A 19944-nucleotide genomic window follows, 5' to 3' on the forward strand; every position below is an offset into this window, starting at 1 on the left:
AATTTCTTTGAAAAGGTAAAATAAGATAATTTTATTCTTTCATTTTATATGCATGTTTCACTCATCCAACTACACTTTTTAAAGATTTTGCAATATCATACACAATTTCAGTTTGTATCTCAAATGTTTTGTATTATTCAACTTTAAATAACAAAAGTAAATACAATGATATAAAATATCTAAAAAATTAGTAATATAACCTTAGAGTAATAAAATGACTACTTACAGTTCCCTGACTTAATATTCATCTGAAAAAGCGAACAAACTTATGCCTCCTACTGATACACAAATAAAGCTGAGGATAATAAGAAATTTTCTCACATCATTAAAAATAAAATTGTATTTAAATCTCTTTTCTTTCTTCCACTTGCAATGTTTCTATGTTTCTATGTCAAAGAACAAGAGGTTTTAAAAGCCAACAATAACACTGACAATTAGTGTGCCCACTTTAAATGAAAGGCACTGGCTATTTGGCTGAACATAAAAGAATCAATTTTTTATAATGTCTATAGCTTCTATGACATCAGTAGATTGTGTAATAAGCCTTAGGAAAAGATATCCCATTAGTTCATTTTTCCATCAGAACCTTGTTATTATGAGAAACAAACCAATTTTTTTAAACTTACTGTTTTAGTGCCATGCTTCAGTGTTATCTCATGTGAGTCAGGAATCTTTTGGACAGGATTCTGAAACAGCAAAATTCCATGACATCAATAATAATGTATTTGGGGAGAACTACATATCATAGGAAATATATAATTTTTAAAAACTATATTACTGGCTTTTTTAACACATAGCTTAAAAATAGCAAATGAGATTAATCAATTTATGTTATATGCATGTACAGATATGGCATAATGAATCTACTATTATGTATAATTTATAATGTACCAATAAAAATAAGTATTTTTAAACAGCAGAAAAAAGTATAAGGATATCTTTTTTCATCTGTTTCAGCTGATAATAAATTGATTTTAAAACTCTAAAAAAAAACCTAAGAAATTATTTAGGTCATACAAAATTATTTGTTAACAAAACCTAAACATTTAACATGATCCAAAAATAAATGAATAGTTGCTGATAATATAATTCGTAAGGGAGAAACTGGGAATTTGTTTTTGGAAATCAAGAAAAAGAGTAAGGACTGGGAATGTAGCTTAGAGACAGAGCATTTACAAGCATGCACAAGGCTCTTCTGCTGTAGCGAAGAAGGAGGGAAGGAAAAGGAAGGGGGAATAATATCAGCCAAATTATATTATTATATTGTGTGCATGTGTAAAAATATAACAACAAATTCCACTGTTATGTACAATTATAATGCACCAATTTAAAAATATGCTGGAATCCCAGGTAATCCGAAGCTTAAGGCAGTAAGATCACAAATTCCAGGCAGTCTAGGCAAATTGAAGAGACCCTGTCTCACATGTGCAAAAGGCCCTGGGTTCAATCCACAGTACTAAAGAAAAAAAAAAAAAACTGGAATAAAACAAAATGAATTTCCATGTTTTTTTCCTTTTCATTAAATGTACTTTAGAGTGAACAAACCTCAAAACTTTTGGGGGATGGTTTTGAAAAGTCTATGTTACAAAAATCAAAGTGAATTTAACAGACATAAAGGAAAGAACAGACTGCCTAATCATTATTATTGCAATTAGAATTTTAAAATGACCTAACAATTATAATTGCTGACAAATTTAAAAGAAGTGTTTTATATAAAACACTGTTCCCCTGGTAATGAATACTAAAATAAAATCACAACTTACATTAAAATCTGATTACACTTTACTAAAATATAATCCTTTATTTTCCTGTTTGCATTGCCTCGAGAAACTTACAAAGAGAGTAACTGAAGGAAATTAATAAATTAGGATACCACCATTTATTGTACTTTAATTTCAAAAATTACTTTAAAGCATACTATTACCTATATATAAAATAATCATTTCAGACTTCCTTAACAATAACCATATTTTGGATCTCAGTATCCAAAATATTAAAAATCCTCTTTATTTGTATTTGGGCATACCTCTATATGTTCTATACTTTATTTCTAAGAGACAAAAAAGTTTTCACAAGATAGGTATATATTTTTTAACCCTTAAAAGCTAAAAAGCAAAAAAACCTTGTTCAGGAATGGTACAAATAAAAAACCAAGAGTTATTCACAAATTCACTGATTCAATAAGCATTTATTAGTGATTTATTTATTAAATTATTTATTTGTTAAAGTACAATTAATTGAAGTGCATTAGACAGTCTCTATTCATCCCCCTTCCCAAGAAGCCAATGTTCTAAAAGGCAAACAACAATGACTATTTCAATGCAAATAATACAACAGAGTCCAGAGTGAATAACTCAGGCACAATAAAGAGGGGAGCATAAATCAGACTAAAGACGTCACTGTGATCATCTGAATAAGAGATTTCATTGTTTATTCAAGTCTCCACTTGCCCAAGAGCAAGATAATACACTAAAATTCTATGCCCATTATAAATTCATTGATTATTTTACAATGTACTTAACTAAACATGTGGAGTCTAGCAATTCCTTCTTTTGAATCTGAAACCTTTCCCCTGCTATGTCGCTTTTTCTTTTTTTTACAACCAAATAAAGTATTTCCAATATTAAAATAAAACAGGCCTCCCAGCCACATAGAAAGAGGGGGCAGAGAAAGCCTACTGCATATATATCTCAGCCTGGGTGGCATGCCTGGCCTGTGTAATGAATGGGGGAACATGGAGTTGCATAAAAACATAATAAATAAATAAAAAGCAAGCCCATTGATATAGCTCAGTGGTAAAATCCCCTGGGTTCAATCCTCAGTACCCAAAAACAGAAAGAAGAAAAGCAAAGCAAAACAAAAAGACTACTGATTTCCCCTACATTTACTGCCAAGTTGCTATCTTTTCTTTTGTAATCAAGCTTTTCCAAACTATGATTTCAGTCAGTATCTCTGCTTTCCTTCACCCTTGACTTCTACCACTTTGGCATTTGACATTTTATTCCTAATGCCTAACATAGTTCTGGGCACATAAGAGACTGTCAGTAAACATTTCTTGAATGAACAAACAAGTCACTAGGAATGCCCCCTAGACACTTTCAGTACTTAGCCTACACACCTGACTTTTCATCAACATGGTAACTATTTAACTTTGTCCTCCATCTTGAAACTGTCCTTTCCTGGGATAAAGGCCTAGACAAAAAAAAAAAAAAAACAGAAAAGCCCAAATTCTAAAATATAGCTCTGCCACTCAGTAACCATGTCATAATCTGAAGGAAGTTATGACTCTGTTTCCTCATTTGCACACTACAGGTAATAGAACCTGCCCCACAGGTTACTGTGAACTTACTGTTTAAAACTTCTCGTGAAGAGTTAGGCACATAGAAGGGTTCAATAAATGATAGCCACTCTTTGTTCGAAGACTTACCTTCTATCTCTCTGGTCATATCATCTTAGTCTTTCAATAGGCTTCTATTCTTCTTCACCTTGATAAGTCCTATTCATTATTCAAGACTCAATGCAGATGTGACCTGCTCCTGGAAGCATTTCTCAACATTTCAAACTCTAGGTTAAATGGCCCTTCTATGTACTCCCAGCACAACCTTTCCCTATCCCAATCATAGCACTTATCATAACATATTATAATTTTCTATCTCCCTCCCTCCCATCACTCCCTAACCAAACTGAAAAGTGCAAACTTCTCAAAGACTATGTATATCTATCAACTCTGGATTACCAGTTCACAAAACAGTCAGTGTACAGCAGACATACACAAAAAGTTTTAGGAATAATTGGCTCACTCTGATTTGTTTAAATCACAATCACATTAGATTATAACTTAATTTACACTCAAACTTTAGACCGAAGACTATATCTATAAAGAAAATCAGGTGCTATCACTTTTGGTCAGCCAACTAAATGAGAGGCAGAGGATAAATGCAAATTTCTAAAAAATGAAAAACTTTTAAGATCAAATTATTATATCCCAAACTAAAATTAGATTGAAAATTACAATAGAGAAATAAAGGCAATTCTGTTTTAGTCAGTTTGCATCTAAAAGGTTTTTACAGTCCATTACTACCACAAATTAGATTAGAAGGCAATTAGGAACCAGTAAGGTATTGAACAGAAATAAAGAAACAGCTGGGGGACTTTTGGTTTATTTCAAGTCAAAAGTATAACTATACAGTTTAATATATTGTGGAAAATGCTGAACATACCTATTTCAGAGATGTCAATATTCTAACACACTAAGGTTCCAAAGTCAACATCCATGTGAAGTGAATTTTTTTTTTTTTTTTAAAGAGAGAGAGGAGAGGGAGGGGGAGAGTGAGAGAGAGAATTTTTTTTTTAATGTTTATTTTTTTTTTAGTTTTCGGCAGACACATCTTTGTTTGTATGTGGTGCTGAGGATCGAACCCGGGCCGCACGCATGCCAGGCGAGCGCGCTACCGCTTGAGCCACATCCCCAGCCCCGAAGTGAATATTTTTAATCAAAGAAAAAAATTTATAGTTGCATATATACATACATACATACATATATTCCAACACAAATTTCAAAATAATTTAAAGTCAAATGAATTCTAGGCTAGCCCTATGTTCAATTATCTAAGACACTGCTCCCTTTATAGCTGACAATATTTGTAAGCAATGAGAACTCACATGTAAGTGCTAAGCATTCTTGCAAGAACCAAGAGAGCAGTTGAAATGTTTTGCTTAGAGAACAATCTATTACACTCTGCATCTCATTTCATAACTAAATACTTTTTCATCATTTAGAAAATAGAAATAATGTCACAAAAAAAAGCTAGGATGAAAATTATTTCATTTAATTCAATGCAGAGTGTGCCTATATATAGACAATTTCTAACATTTAAAGAAAAACTTATAAGAACACAGAACTTAGTATTTACATTTTGAGTGAATAAAATGTTTAAGTAAATGTTGTTTACATTTAAAATCAAAGTTTTACTGGAAATCATGTAGAGTATAACTCATTAAAAAATACATATAATTGGTACAACTAAATCATCTAAAATAGTAGCAATCCATCTTTTGGTAGCATATCACTTGGTAGTGAGTGTTCTTTTTCCAGAACTTTTACTAATGACATTTTGAAATATAGCTTAATGTGAAATTTGCCATAACAGTAAAATATTTTCAACATTTTCCTGCCAAGGAACACCATAAACTACATGACTTAAATGAAGTAATTTATTAGAGAATTCATAACAAAAGCTACAATCTTAATGGAAATGGGGTAAAGTATCACTTTTTGTTTTGGTTTGATTCTAAATACCAACCAAAGGATTATTTCCAGACTCTTTAGTCTACCTGCATTAACAATAATAGTAAACATATCTGTAATAATATGAGTAATTCTATCTGATGATAGAATCTTCCTCTCTTTCTTTAGGTCAGGAAGTATGATTTACTCAGCTTTGGACAGAGAACTTTGTGAGGTGGAAAGGAAACAAGGAAAGGGAATGAAAAGATTAGCATTATTTAGTCTCCTATCTGTATAGGATTTGCAGCACAATTCAAGGTTCTTCCATTTATCAGATATGTGGTCTTACCTTGATGGTTCTCACCAAGGAGAATTTTGCTCTCCAAGGGACTTTCATCAAGGTCTGGGGACATTTTTAATGAGCACAATTGGAGAGGTGTCACAGATGTTAATAATCCAATATTGCACAAGACAGGCCCCACAACAAAGATTTATCTAGACTAAAACATCAGCGGCACCAAAAAACAATGGTGATTTTAAGGTTTGGTTTTATACATCTTCATAATAGAAAAAAAATGATACTAATATTGATAACATCCATGATTTTAACTTGGACCAAAAGTGAATATATACGTAAAATTGATTCACAATTATTAAGTCCACAGCAAAGGGTGGTAATACTTATTTATACCACCCCTTATCTCCAGCTTTGCACAATATTTGGCTCTAATTTGTAACTGAATTAAACCTCCCTTCTAAGCCTCAACCATTCTCACCCGGAACCTCCTTCCAGTAACCTGTAGTGTCAGTTGTCCTCCTGCCCACAATTCCTTCCTAGCCTTCTGGACACACATAACCCTCACCAAGACCTGCCACAAACCATTGCTGTGATTGCAAGCAGTCCCATTAGTGGGACTGAAGCATATGCTTTCTAAAGGATTTTTCACCTATAAAATCATCTGTATTTTTAGGCCTTAGGAAAAAGTAATTTATTTCTTTTTTGATTGATGAACAGATGTTATAGGGGTGGATTTCTCAATCTGTCTGGCTACACTATAATCTAAACACATTAAAACCTTACTAATTAAATTCTGAGCAATATTTCCAGGAACTCCTTTCTACTCCAGATTTGTTTATGCAATGATTAAGAAATGATTCTCCTTTCTTAATCTCTAATTTTCACATAGGAAAACACATACCACATAGGGAAAAACTGAAAATAATGTCAATTTGGGGGAATATATAGCTGCTTAAAATAATATTGAAGAATGAGACTTCTGCTTTCTGGGAAGCAGAAGCAAATGAGACAGATGAATGTACCTTTTCCTATTCCTCTTACTATGGGCAGCTAAACTATGGATTATATTTATAATAAACATAAGACTCTAAAAAACAGAAGAAAGAAACCTCAGGACATGAGGAACACCCTTATTCTGAGTTCCTTCAGTTTGCTCTTGTCTCATGTATTCCAGATTTAAGGCTAAAAAAGACAAACACCCAAAATTGCCACTGGCACTGACGGAGGGAAAAGAAAAGAAATCCTAACAAAGGCCTACTCTCTGTAGCCAAAGGGCCACAAAACGGGTAGCCTAGCAAGACAGAACACTTTTAAACAATAAATGCCCTATTACAGTCAGTAGCCCAGAAAAAAAAACTGAGACTTTACTCCCATCCATGACAGCTAAAACCTACAGCTCCTCTCCGAACCATGCCAGCAAAAGCAGAATGCAGAGCCTAGATTCTGCCTGGTGAGACCATAACAAGGCACTCCCCACCATGATAATATCAGAGAAGGTTAAACAGAAGGCAACAAAGACTTGCATACTCATTGGCTGGTAATGAACCCCTCTCTGCTTTGTGGCCTCAGCACAAAATGTGGGGAACCTGGACTTCCACCCTAGCTAGTGTGGGCACATCACACCCACTCCTACAAAAGTAGGCTAGTGGTCAATCAGGATTTTCAACATGACCCAATGGGTAAACAGCCACCAACATGAGTATGAGTAGAGACCCTGTGGGGAGTTAGAACTCCCATCTCACCTGTAAACGGAGGAGACCCCCTGGAGTCTCAATGAAGATCAAATGGGGACCTGGACTGATACCTTCATCTGACAGTAATGAGACCATCCCCAATCTACCCTCTTTGTCTGCCAAAGCAGTGTGAATGAAACCAGTTAAAACAGAAGGTTTACATAAAATACAGAGTAGCAAAATATATTAAAAAATTCTCCAGGTTTCAATTGAAAATTGTATATCAGACCAAGAACCAGAAAGATATCAACTAAATAGAAAAAAAGGCAATTAAATGATGCTAACACTGAGACAACAGAAATGCCAGAATTATCTAATGAAGACTTTAAAGCAGCCATTAAAGGAAAAAAAAAAAAAAAAAAAAAAACCTTCAATGAGCAATTATAAACACGTGAGTGAAAAGAAAAAATATCCTCAGCAAAGAAATGGGAGATATAAAAAAAAGTCAAATGCAAAGTTTAGACTTGAAAAATACAGTAACAAATATATAAAGCTCAGTGAATGAGCTCAAAACAAATGGAAGAAAGAATTAGTAAACCAGCAATCAAAATGACAGAAATTATCGACCCGAACAATACAGAAAATAGGAAAAAAAAAAAAAAAAAGACTCAGAATTGTGAGACTGTAACAAAAGATCTAATAACCTTCATTTCATCAAAGTTTCTGAGTCTCAGACTGTAATCCCAGCACCTCTGGAGGCTGAAGCAGGAGAGTCGGAGTTCAAAGCCAGCCTCTGCAACTTAGTGAGGCACTAAGCAACCAGTGAGATCCTGTCTCTAAATAAAATATAGAAAAGGGCTGGGGATGTGGCTCAGTGATTAGCACCCCTGGGTTCAATCCCCTGTACCAAAGAAGAGAAAAGAAGGCAGAACTAAAAAAAAAAAAAAAAAAAAAAAATCACTCCAAGAAATAATGGCTGAAAAATTCTCAAATATGTGAAGATTTAAGAAACTAAGTGAAAACCAAATAGGATGAATTTATCTTTGAATTTAAAGAAACCCATGCCACAACACATATTAGCTAAACTTCTAGAAACAAAGAAAAAACTTTGACGGCAGCCAAAGAAAATGACACTTTATCAATGGAGAAATAGTAATTTAAAATGATAACAAATTGCTCATAATGAAACTGTGGAAACCAAACAGAAGTGGCATAATGCTTTTTTTTTTTAAAGAGAGACAGAGAGAGCGAGAGAATTTTTTATTTTATTTTTCAGTTTTCGGTGGACACAACATCTTTATTTTATTTTTATGTGGTGCTGAGGATCGAACCCAGTGCCCTGCGCATGCCAGGTGAGCGCATTACCACTTGAGCCACATCCACAGTCCAGTGGCATAATATTTTGAAGTGCTAAAAGTGTCAACATAGTGTCAACATAGAACTCTATAACCAGTGAAAATATCTTTCAAGATTAAAGGAGAAATTAAAAAAAAAAAAAAAAAGAATTTGTCATCAGCAAACTTACCCAGAAAAAAATGGTTAAGGGAAGTTTTCTATACAAAAGAAGAAAAGGTGGGCTGGGGATGTGGCTCAAGCGGTAGCGCGCTCGCCTGGCATGCGTGCGGCCCGGGTTCGATCCTCAGCACCACATACAAACAAAAAAAAAATGTTGTGTCCGCCGAAAGCTAAAAAAAATAAATATTAAAATTCTCCCTCCCCCCTCTCTCTCTCCCTCTCTCTTAAAAAAAAAAGAAGAAGAGGGAGGGAGGGAGGGAGAAATAACACAATATTCAAAAATAACAGGAAATACACTAGTCTTTCCTCCTTCTGCTTGGTGGCTGAAGCATAAAACTCTCTGATGTGCATGTATGCAGAGTAAATATTTAAGATAATTACATTATAAATGGGGGATGGTAAAGGGAAATAAGGTTTCTATATTTACTCAAACAAATAAAATGACACTAGTAGATGTGATAAATTGTGTATATACAAGGTAGTACTTAGAGCAAGCTCTAGAAAACTCAAACAAAGAACTCAACTCAAAATGTTATACTCTCATATGGTCAAATGATTTTGACAAGGGTGCCAAGAACATTCAGTGGGGAAACAACAGTCTTTTCATACATGGTGTTAGAAAAAACTGGAAACTCAAATTCAAAAGAATAAAGCTGGACCCTTACCTTACATCATACAAAAAATGAACTCAAAATAGATTAAAGATATAAAACTCTAAAAATCTTTAAAACTGGGTTGGGGATATAGCTCAGTTGGTAGAGTGCTTGCCTTGCCTTGCAGGCACAAAGCCCTGGGTTCAATCCTCAGCACCACACACACACACCAAAAAAAAAAAAAAAAACAGGGAAAAAGTTTCATGACATTTGATTTTACAATGGATTCTTGGATATGATGCTAAAAGCATAGGCAAAAAAAAAAGACTTCAATAAAATCAAACACTTGTACATCAAAGGACACTATCAAAGGAGTGAAAAGGCAATTCAAAAGATGGAAAAATTAATTGCAAATTATATTTCTAATAACAGATGAGTATCTAAAATATACAAAGAACACCTTCAATTCAATGACTAAAAAACACAATTAAAAAATGGACAAAGGACTTGAATAGATACTTCTTCAATGAATAAGCACATGAAAGAATGTTCACTAATTGTTAGGGAAATGCAAACAAAAACAATAGTGAGAACACTTCACATTCATTACAATGGCTTTATTAAAAACAACAAAAACAGAAAATAACAAATAAAGTCAAGGGACAAATTAGGATCCATTGTATGTTGTTGATAGGAATGTAAAATGGTAATACTGCTATGAAAAACAGTACAGAGGTTCCTCAAAAAATTAACATAGAATTACTATATGACCTAGCAATTCTACCTCTAAGCATATACCTAAAAGAACTGAAATCAAGGTTTCTCCTTACATACCTATGTTCATAGCAAAATTATCCAATAAGAGACAAAAGGTAGAAGGAACTCAAGTTAACAATCAACAGATGAATCATTCAACAAAATATGATATATACATATAATGAAATAGTATTCAACCTTAAAAAGGAAGGAAATTCTGACACATTCTACAGCTTGGTTGAACCTTAAGAATAAGCTAAGTCAAACAAGCCAGTCTTATACACACACAAAAAAAGTTATTCTATGGGGGCTGGGGTTGTAATTCAGTACTACAGCCCTTGCCTAGTACATATATGAGGCCCTGGGTTCGATCCTCAGCACCACATAAAGAAACTTAATAAAATAAAGGTATTGTGTCCATCTACAACTACAAAAAAAAAAAATTTAAAGTTATTCTATGATTCCCCTCTATGATATATCTAGAACAGTCAAGTTCAGAAACAGAAATGAGAATGATAGTTGTCAGAGGCTAGGAGAAGGCTGAAATGAGAAGTTGTGTAATGGGTATAGAGTTTCAGTTTTACAAGATGAAAAAATCTGGAGAGCAGCCATTATATTAGTCAGCTTTGCACAAGTCACTGTGACCAAAACACCTGACAAGAATTTAGAGAAAGGTAAGTTTATTTTGACTCTTGGTTTCAGAGGTTCAGTCCACAGTGGTAGACTCCATTGCTTTGGGCCAAGGTGAGGCAGAAGAACATCATAGTGAAAGAGCATGGCAGAGGTAACGAATCCTTCCAGGGCATGCCCCCAGTGACCCACCTCCTCCAGCCATGCCCCACCTACCTATAGTTACTAAGCACGGTTAGTCCATTCAAACTAGGATGAACTGATGGTTACACTCTTATAATTCAATCATTTAACTCGTTATTCCTGCATTAACACAGGATCTTTTATGGAATACCTTATATCCAAACAATAATACCTATACAATAATATGAATATATACTACTTCCCATACACTTATATACTTGGGAATATATTCCAAGACCCCAAGAAAATGCCTGAAATTGCAGAGAGTACTAAACACTATAATCTAACACCTGTTGCTATAACTATTGCACAGACAGCAAAACTAGCCTGAAATTTTCCTTCTTCACAATTACATGCATAGAAGATTCATTCTTTTTTTTTTTTTTTTTAATTTTTTATTGTTGGCTGTTCAAAACATTACATAGTTCTTGATATATCATATTTCACAATTTGATTCAAGTGGGTTATGAGCTCCCATTTTTACCCCATATACAGATTGCAGAATCATATCAGTTACACATCCATTGATTTACATATTGCCATACTAGTGTCTGTTGTATTCTGCTGCCTTTCCTATCCTCTACTATCCCCCCTCCCCTCCCCTCCCCTCCCCTCTTCTCTCTCTGCTCCCTCTACTGACATTCGTTTGTCCCCCTTATATTATTTTTCCCCTTCCCCTCACTTCCTCTTGTATGTACTTTTGTATAACTCTGAGGGTCTCCTTCCATTTCCATGCATTTTCCCTTCTCTCTCCCTTTCCCTCCCACCTCTCATCCCTGTTTAATGTTAATCTTCTTCTCATGCTCTTCGACCCTACTCTGTTCTTAGTTACTCTCCTTATATCAAAGAAGACATTTGGCATTTGTTTTTTAGGGATTGGCTAGCTTCACTTAGCATAATCTGCTCTAATGCCATCCATTTCCCTGCAAATTCTATGATTTTGTCATTTTTTAATGCAGAGTAATACTCCATTGTGTATAAATGCCACATTTTTTTTATCCATTCATCCATTGAAGGGCATCTAGGTTGGTTCCACAGTCTAGCTATTGTGAATTGTGCTGCTATGAACATCGATGTAGCAGTGTCCCTGTAGCATGCTCTTTTTAGGTCTTTAGGGAATAGACCGAGAAGGGGAATAGCTGGGTCAAATGGTGGCTCCATTCCCAGCTTTCCAAGAAATCTCCATACTGCTTTCCAAATTGGCTGCACCAATTTGCAGTCCCACCAGCAATGTACAAGTGTACCCTTTTCCCCACATCCTCGCCAGCACTTGTTGTTGTTTGACTTCATAATGGCTGCCAATCTAACTGGAGTGAGATGGTATCTTAGGGTGGTTTTGATTTGCATTTCTCTGACTGCTAGAGATGGTGAGCATTTTTTCATGTACTTGTTGATTGATTGTATGTCCTCCTCTGAGAAGTGTCTGTTCAGGTCCTTGGCCCATTTGTTGATTGGGTTGTTTGTTCTCTTACTGTCTAATTTTTTGAGTTCTTTGTATACTCTGGATATTAGGGCTCTATCTGAAGTGTGAGGAGTAAAGATTTGTTCCCAGGATGTAGGCTCTCTATTTACCTCTCTTATTGTATCTTTTGCTGAGAAAAAACTTTTTAGTTTGAGTAAGTCCCATTTGTTGATTCTAGTTATTAACTTTTGTGCTATGGGTGTCCTATTGAGGAATTTGGAGCCCGACCCCACAGTATGTAGATCGTAGCCAACTTTTTCTTCTATCAGACGGCGTGTCTCTGATTTGATATCAAGCTCCTTGATCCATTTTGAATTAACTTTTGTGCATGGCGAGAGAAAGGGATTCAGTTTCATTTTGTTGCATATGGATTTCCAGTTTTCCCAGCACCATTTGTTGAAGATGCTATCCTTCCTCCATTGCATGCTTTTAGCCCCTTTATCAAATATAAGGTAGTTGTAGTTTTGTGGATTGGTTTCTGTGTCCTCTATTCTGTACCATTGGTCCACCCGCCTGTTTTGGTACCAGTACCATGCTGTTTTTGTTACTATTGCTCTGTAGTATAGTTTGAAGTCTGGTATCGCTATACCGCCTGATTCACACTTCCTGCTTAGCATTGTTTTTGCTATTCTGGGTCTTTTGTTTTTCCATATGAATTTCATGATTGCTTTCTCTATTTCTACAAGAAATGCCGTTGGGATTTTGATTGGCATTGCATTAAACCTATAGAGAACTTTTGGTAATATCGCCATTTTGATGATGTTAGTTCTGCCTATCCATGTACAGGGTATATTTTTCCATCTTCTAAGATCTTCTTCTATTTCTCTCTTTAGGGTTCTGTAGTTTTCATTGTATAAGTCTTTCACCTCTTTTGTTAGGTTTATTCCCAAGTATTTTATTTTTTTTGAAGATATTGTGAATGGAGTGGTTGTCCTCATTTCCATTTCAGAGGATTTGTCGCTGATATACAGGAATGCCTTTGATTTATGCGTGTTGATTTTATATCCTGCCACTTTGCTGAATTCATTTATTAGCTCTAATAGTTTCTTTGTAGACCCTTTTGGGTCTGCTAGGTATAGAATCATGTCATCTGCAAAAAGTGATAATTTAAGTTCTTCTTTTCCTATTTTGATGCCTTTAATTTCTTTCGTCTGTCTAATTGCTCTGGCCAGTGTTTCGAGAACTATGTTGAACAGAAGTGGTGAGAGAGGGCATCCCTGTCTTGTTCCAGATTTTAGAGGGAATGCCTTCAATTTTTCTCCTTTCAGAATGATGCTAGCCTGAGGCTTAGCATAGATTGCTTTTACAATATTGAGGAATGTTCCTGTTATCCCTAGTTTTTCTAGAGTTTTGAACATAAAGGGATGCTGTACTTTGTCGAATGCTTTTTCCGCATCTATCGAGATGATCATATGATTCTTATTTTTAAGTCTATTGATGTGGTGAATAACATTTATTGATTTCCGTATATTGAACCAGCCTTGCATCCCAGGGATGAATCCTACTTGATCATGGTGCACAATTTTTTTGATAAGTTTTTGTATCCGAGTGGCCAGAATTTTATTGAGGATTTTTGCATCTAGGTTCATTAGAGATATTGGTCTGTAGTTTTCTTTCTTTGAAGTGTCTTTGTCTGGTTTAGGTATCAGGGTGATGTTCGCCTCGTAGAATGAATTTGGAAGTTCTCCCTCTTTTTCTATTTCCCGGAGTAGCTTGAAAAGTATTGGTATTAGTTCCTCTTTAAAGGTTTTGTAAAACTCTGCTGTATACCCATCCGGTCCTGGGCTTTTCTTAGTTGGTAGTCTTTTGATGGTTTCTTCTATTTCCTCAATTGATATTGGTCTGTTTAGGTTGTCTATATCCTCCTGACTCAATCTGGGCAGATCATATGACTTAAGAAATTTATCTATGCCTTCACTATCTTCTAATTTATTGGAGTATAAGGATTCCAAATAATTTTTGATTAAGAAGATTCATTCTTACCACAGATTTATACAACTTTAGCATAGAACTTATTTTTCTTTCCTAAATAAGTCAAGAACTTTCACCTTCTCCTTTAAAAGAGCATTTCTTGCTTTTCTTTGGTTTAGCCAAATTGCCAGCATCACTTCTCATGACTTTGGGGCCATTATTAACAAAAATAAGTTATAAAAAATAAATAATATAAGAACTGCAATATTGCAACAATCAATCTTATAACCTAAACAGCTACTAAGAGACTGAGAGGCAGGAAGCATATACAGTGTGGATGTGTTGGACAAAGGGATGATTCATGTCCAAGAATACATGGCACAAGATTCTATCATGCAACACCGAAAAGGCATGCAATTTAAACTTATGAATTGTTTACTTCCAGAATTATCCATTTAGTATATCTGGACCATGGTTGACTATGAGAAACTGCAACCACCAAAAGCATGATCACATCAAGAATTAATAAATGGGGGGGGCTGGGGATGTGGCTCAAGCGGTAGCGCGCTCGCCTGGCATGCGTGCGGCCCGGGTTCGATCCTCAGCACCACATACAAACAAAGATGTTGTGTCCGCCGAGAACTAAAAAATAAATATTAAAAATTCTAAAAAAAAAAAAAATAAATAAAAAAAAAAAAAAAAAAAATAAAAAAAAAATAAATGGGGGACTGGGTTGTAGCTTAGTGGTAGACTGCTTGCCTAGCACATGTGAGGCACTGGGTTCAATTCTCAGCACCACATGAAATTAATTAATTAATTAATTAAAGATATTAAATCCATCTACATGAAATAAATTAATTAATTAAATAAAGGTATTAAATCCATCTACAACAAAAAAATATTTTAAAAAAAGAATTAACAAATGGATCGATTCAAAATCTAAAAAGCTTCTTCTCAACAAAAGAAACAATCAATGAGTTGAAGAAAGAGCCTACATTTTGGGAGCAAATCTTTGCCACACACACATCAGATAGAGCACTAATCTCCAGGATATATAAAAAACTTTAACACCAAGAAAACAAACAACCCAATCAATAAATGGGCTAAGGAACTGAACAGACACTTCTCAGAAGATGATATACAATCAATCAGCAAAAAATGAAAAAATGTTCAACATTTCTAGTAATTAGAGAAATGCAAATCAAAACTACTCTAAGATTTCATCTTACTCCAGTCAGAATGGCAATTATCAAGAATACAAGTCAGGCATGGTAGTGCACACTTGCAATCCCAGAGGCTTGGGAGGCTGAGGCAGGAGGATCGCAAGTTTAAAGCCAGCCTCAGTAAAAAGTCAGGTGTGGGGCTGGGGTTGTGGCTCAGCAGTAACAGCCTCCCACATGCGAGACCCTGGGTTTGATCCTCAACACCACATAAGAATAAATAAGTGAAATAAAGGTATTGTTTCCAACAACAACTAAAAAATAAATATTTTTTTTTAAAGTGAGTTGCTAAGCAACTCAGTATCTCTAAATAAAATATAAAATAGGGCTAGGGATGTGGCTCCGTGGTTGAGTGCCCCTGAGTTCATTCCCTGGTACCCCCCCACCCCACAAAAAATAAATAAATAAATAAGAAAAATAAAATGGGCTGGGGTTGTAGCTCAATGGTAGAGCACTTGTCTAGCATGTTTGAGGCACTGAGTTCAATGCTCAGCACCACATAAAAATAAATAATCAAAATAAAGGTATTGTGTCCACCTAAAACTAAATAACACACACACACACACACACACACACACACATATATATATATATATATATATATATATACACATATAAATAAATATATTAAAGGTATTGTGTTCATCTACAACTAAAAATATTTTTTTTAAAAAAAGAATGCAAACCACAATAAGTGTTGGTGAAGATGTGGGGGGAAAGGCACTCTCTTACATTGCTGGTGGGACTGAAAATTGGTGCAACCAATCTGGAAAGCAGTATGGAGACTCCTTAGAAAACTTGGAATGAAGCCACCATTTAATCCAGCTATCCCATTCCTCAGTTTACAACCAAAGGACTTAAAATCAGCATATTATAGTAATGCAAACAAAATCAATTTTCATAGCAGCTCAATTCACAATAGCTAAACTGTGGTAGCAACCTAGATGCCCTTCAATAGATAAATGCATATATATCATTATCAATAGATATTGATAATTTCTCAGTACATTGTTAAATAATTTTTGTACTTATGTGAAGACCTAGAAATTCAAAGAATACATTAATTCTTATATTTATCAGAAGTTATATTGTCTTTTTAAAAATGCATGATACTATTAATAGATAATAGTATATATACACAATGGAATATTACTCAGCATTAAAAGAGAATAAAATTATGGCATTTGCAGGTAAATGGAGTGGGAGAATAGCATGCTAATCGAAGTAAGCCAATACCAAAAAACCAAAGGCCAAATGTCCTTTCTGATAAGGGAATGCTGATCCATAATAGGAAGGGGGCAAGGGGAAAATGGAGGAACTTTGATTGGGCAAAGGGGAAGGAGAGGAGGGGACCTAGGAGCAAGAAAGATGGTGGAATGAGATGAACATCATTACCCTAGGTACATATATGACTGCACATATGGTGCAATGCTACATTGCATATATTTAGTTCTTTTGCTCATTTATTGCTTATGTGGGTTTCTGGTATTAAGTTTTTTTAGTTCTTTATATATTCTGAATGTTAATTCTCTGACAGAGAAGAAACTGGCAAAGATTTTTTTCCCATTCTGTTGGATCTCTCTTCACACTCCCATTTCCTTTGCTATACAGAAGTTTTCAAGTTTGATGGTATCCCACTTATTAATTCTCGGTTTTATTTCTTGAGCTTTAGGGATCTTTTTTCCAATAAATAAAGATCTTTTCTCCAACATATATTTTTGGCAACTTTGTCAAATATCAGATGGCTGTAAGTACACAGCTTTGTCTGAGTTTTCTATTCTGTTCCAATTGTCTTCATGCCTATCTTGATGCCAATACCATGCTGGTTTTGTCACTATAGCTCTGTAGTATAATTTCAGATCAGGTAATGTGTTGCCTCCTGCATTACTCTTCTTGCTCAGTATTGCTTTGGCTATTCTGGATCTCTTATTCTTTCAAATGAATTTCAGGATTGTTTTTCTAATCCTGTGAAGAATATCATTGATATTTTGATGGGGATTGTATTGAATCTGTATACTGGTTTTAGTAGTATGGTCATTATGACAATATTAATTCTGCCTATTCAAGAAAATTGGAGGTATTTCCAACTTCTAAGGTCTTTGATTTCTTTATTCAGTGTTCTACAATTTTCATTTCACCTCATTGGTTAGATTAATTCCCAATTTTACATGTTTGTTTGGTTTTTGAGGTTATTGTGAATGTGATAATTTTCCTGATCTCTTTCTCAACAGAATCAGTGATCAAGTATAGAAAAACTATTGATATTGATATATGGGCATTGATACGGTATCCTGATACTTTCTGAATTCATTCATTAACTCTAGAAGTCTTCTGTTGGAGTTTTTTTTGATCTTCTAGATATAAGATATATCATCAGCAAACAGATAGTTTGACTTCTTCTTTTCCTATTTGTAACCCTTTAATGTTTTTCTCTTTGAGAATTATATTAAATAGAAGTGGTGAGAGTGGACATCCTTGTCTTGGTCCTGATTTTACAGGAAATGCTTTCAACTTTTCTACATTCAGTATGATGTTGGTTTGGGGTTTGTCATAGAAAGCCTTTATATCACAGATACTTCTGAAATCCAGAGGGTCATTAGAAACTATTTTGGAAAATCTAGAAAACATTGACAAATTTCTAGATGCACATGACCTGTCCCAATTGAACAAGGAAGATACAGAAAACCTAAATAGAACAATACCAAGTAATGAAATTGAAACAGCAATTAAAAGCCTTCCAGCAAAGAAAAGCCCAGGATCAGATGATTCTTGAGTTCTACCAGAACTTTAAAGACGAACTAACACTAGCTTTCAAATTATTCCATGAAATTTAAAGGGAAGGAATGTTCCCAAATACATTCTATGAAGCCAGTATAACCCCAATACCAAAACTATACAAAGACACGTCAAAGAAAGAAAATTGCAGAACATAAAAATACAAAAATCCTCAATAAATATTAGCAAACCACATTGAAAAATGCATCAAGAAATAGCTGGGCATGATGGTACACACCTGAATTCCCAGCAGCTCAGGAAGCTGAAGCAGGAAGATAGTAAATTTGAGGCCAAACTCAGTAGTTTTGTGAGACTTCAAACTTGTGGTCCTCCTGCCTCAGCCTCCCAAGCTGCTGGGATTTCAAGTATATGGAACTATGCCTAGCATAAGTTTCTTATATAATTAGAAAGAAGATAAGTTCTTCACTATACTACACTGAAAAGAGCCTAGCAATGTTCCTAACATTTGCTGTGGGTACTTATTTTGATAACTCATTAATACTTGTATTACTACCCATCTTTATGTCTCATCCATAGTATTAACCATTCCAGGTGGCAATAGAAGAAAGAGGCATTGAGCTTGCCATGGAGAGGAAAGGCTTATGACAGAATTCGTTTGTATCAACCTGGCTTTCAGGGACCCCTATAAAGAACTCCCACCCATAAATAAATAAATAAATAAATAAATAAATAAATAAATAAAAATATATATTTATTTATTTATTTATTTATTTATTTATTTAATTTTTTGTTGTAGATGGACACAATATTTTTATTATTTATTTATTTTTATGTGAGGATTGAACTCAGGGCCTCACACCTACAAGGCAAGCGGTCTACTGCTGAGCTACAGCCCCAGCCCCTCCACAATATATTTTTAAAAACCTTAAAACCTTAAAATTCAACAATAAAAAAGGTAATAACCCAACTGAAACATGGGCACAAGGTCTGAACAGCATATTCCTCCAAAGAAGACGGAACAATGGTCAATATCAATCACATGAAAAGAAGTTCAAAACCATTTTTCATTAGGAAAATGTAAATCAAAATCACAATGATAAACCTTTTCATAGTTACTAGATGGCTATAAAAAAAAAAGACAAACAAAGGCTGGGATTGTGGCTCAGCGGTAGAGCCTAGCACGGGCGGGACCTGGGTTCCATCCTCAGCACCACGTACAAATAAAGGCATTGTGTTTCGTACATCTACACTTAAAAAATAAATGTTAAAAAAAAGATTTATAAAAAAAAAAAAAGACAAACAAAATAAACAGTGAGGATGTGGAGAAACTGAACCCTCATTTACTATTGGTGAGATTGTAAAATGATTTGGCCATTTTGGAAAACAGTTTTGTAGTTCCTCAAAATGTTAAAGACAGATTTACCATGACACAGCAGCTCTACATCTAGATACACAACCCTCAAAAAGAAAATATACAGCGTACAAAAACTTATACATAAATACTCATAGCACCATCTTCTATAATAGTCAACAAGTAGAAACAATGTAAATGTCCATCATCTGATGAATGGAGAAATGTTAGTATATCCATACAATGGAATATTGTGGCAAAAAAAGGGAATAAAGTAGTGATTCATGCTACATGGATGAACACTGAAAACATGCTAAGTGAAAAAAAGGCACACACAAAAAAAACATATATATATGTGTGATTACAGTTATAGGAAATGTTCAAAATAG

At 34.6% G+C, this 19944-nt stretch overlaps 1 protein-coding gene and 1 pseudogene across 2 annotated transcripts in view; one reads left to right on the forward strand and one right to left on the reverse strand.

Annotated features, from left to right (window-relative positions):
- Wdr70 (WD repeat domain 70) overlaps nt 1–19944 on the reverse strand; it is a 307105-nt gene that overhangs the window by 256882 nt on the left and 30279 nt on the right. For both annotated transcript variants that reach the window (XM_046422290.2, XM_058572058.1), the window contains exon 6: nt 627–686. In XM_046422290.2, the coding sequence (XP_046278246.1) occupies nt 627–686 (60 nt within the window). The remainder of the gene's footprint in view (nt 1–626; nt 687–19944) is intronic.
- Nucleotides 2637–2738, forward strand: LOC124077826 (small nucleolar RNA SNORA51; annotated as a pseudogene).

The sequence above is a fragment of the Marmota monax genome, unplaced genomic scaffold (assembly GCF_021218885.2).
Source record: "Marmota monax isolate L192 unplaced genomic scaffold, Marmota_monax_Labrador192_F-V1.1 WCK01_AAM20220418_F8-fsc00077, whole genome shotgun sequence".
Classification (NCBI taxonomy): Eukaryota; Metazoa; Chordata; class Mammalia; order Rodentia; family Sciuridae; genus Marmota; species Marmota monax.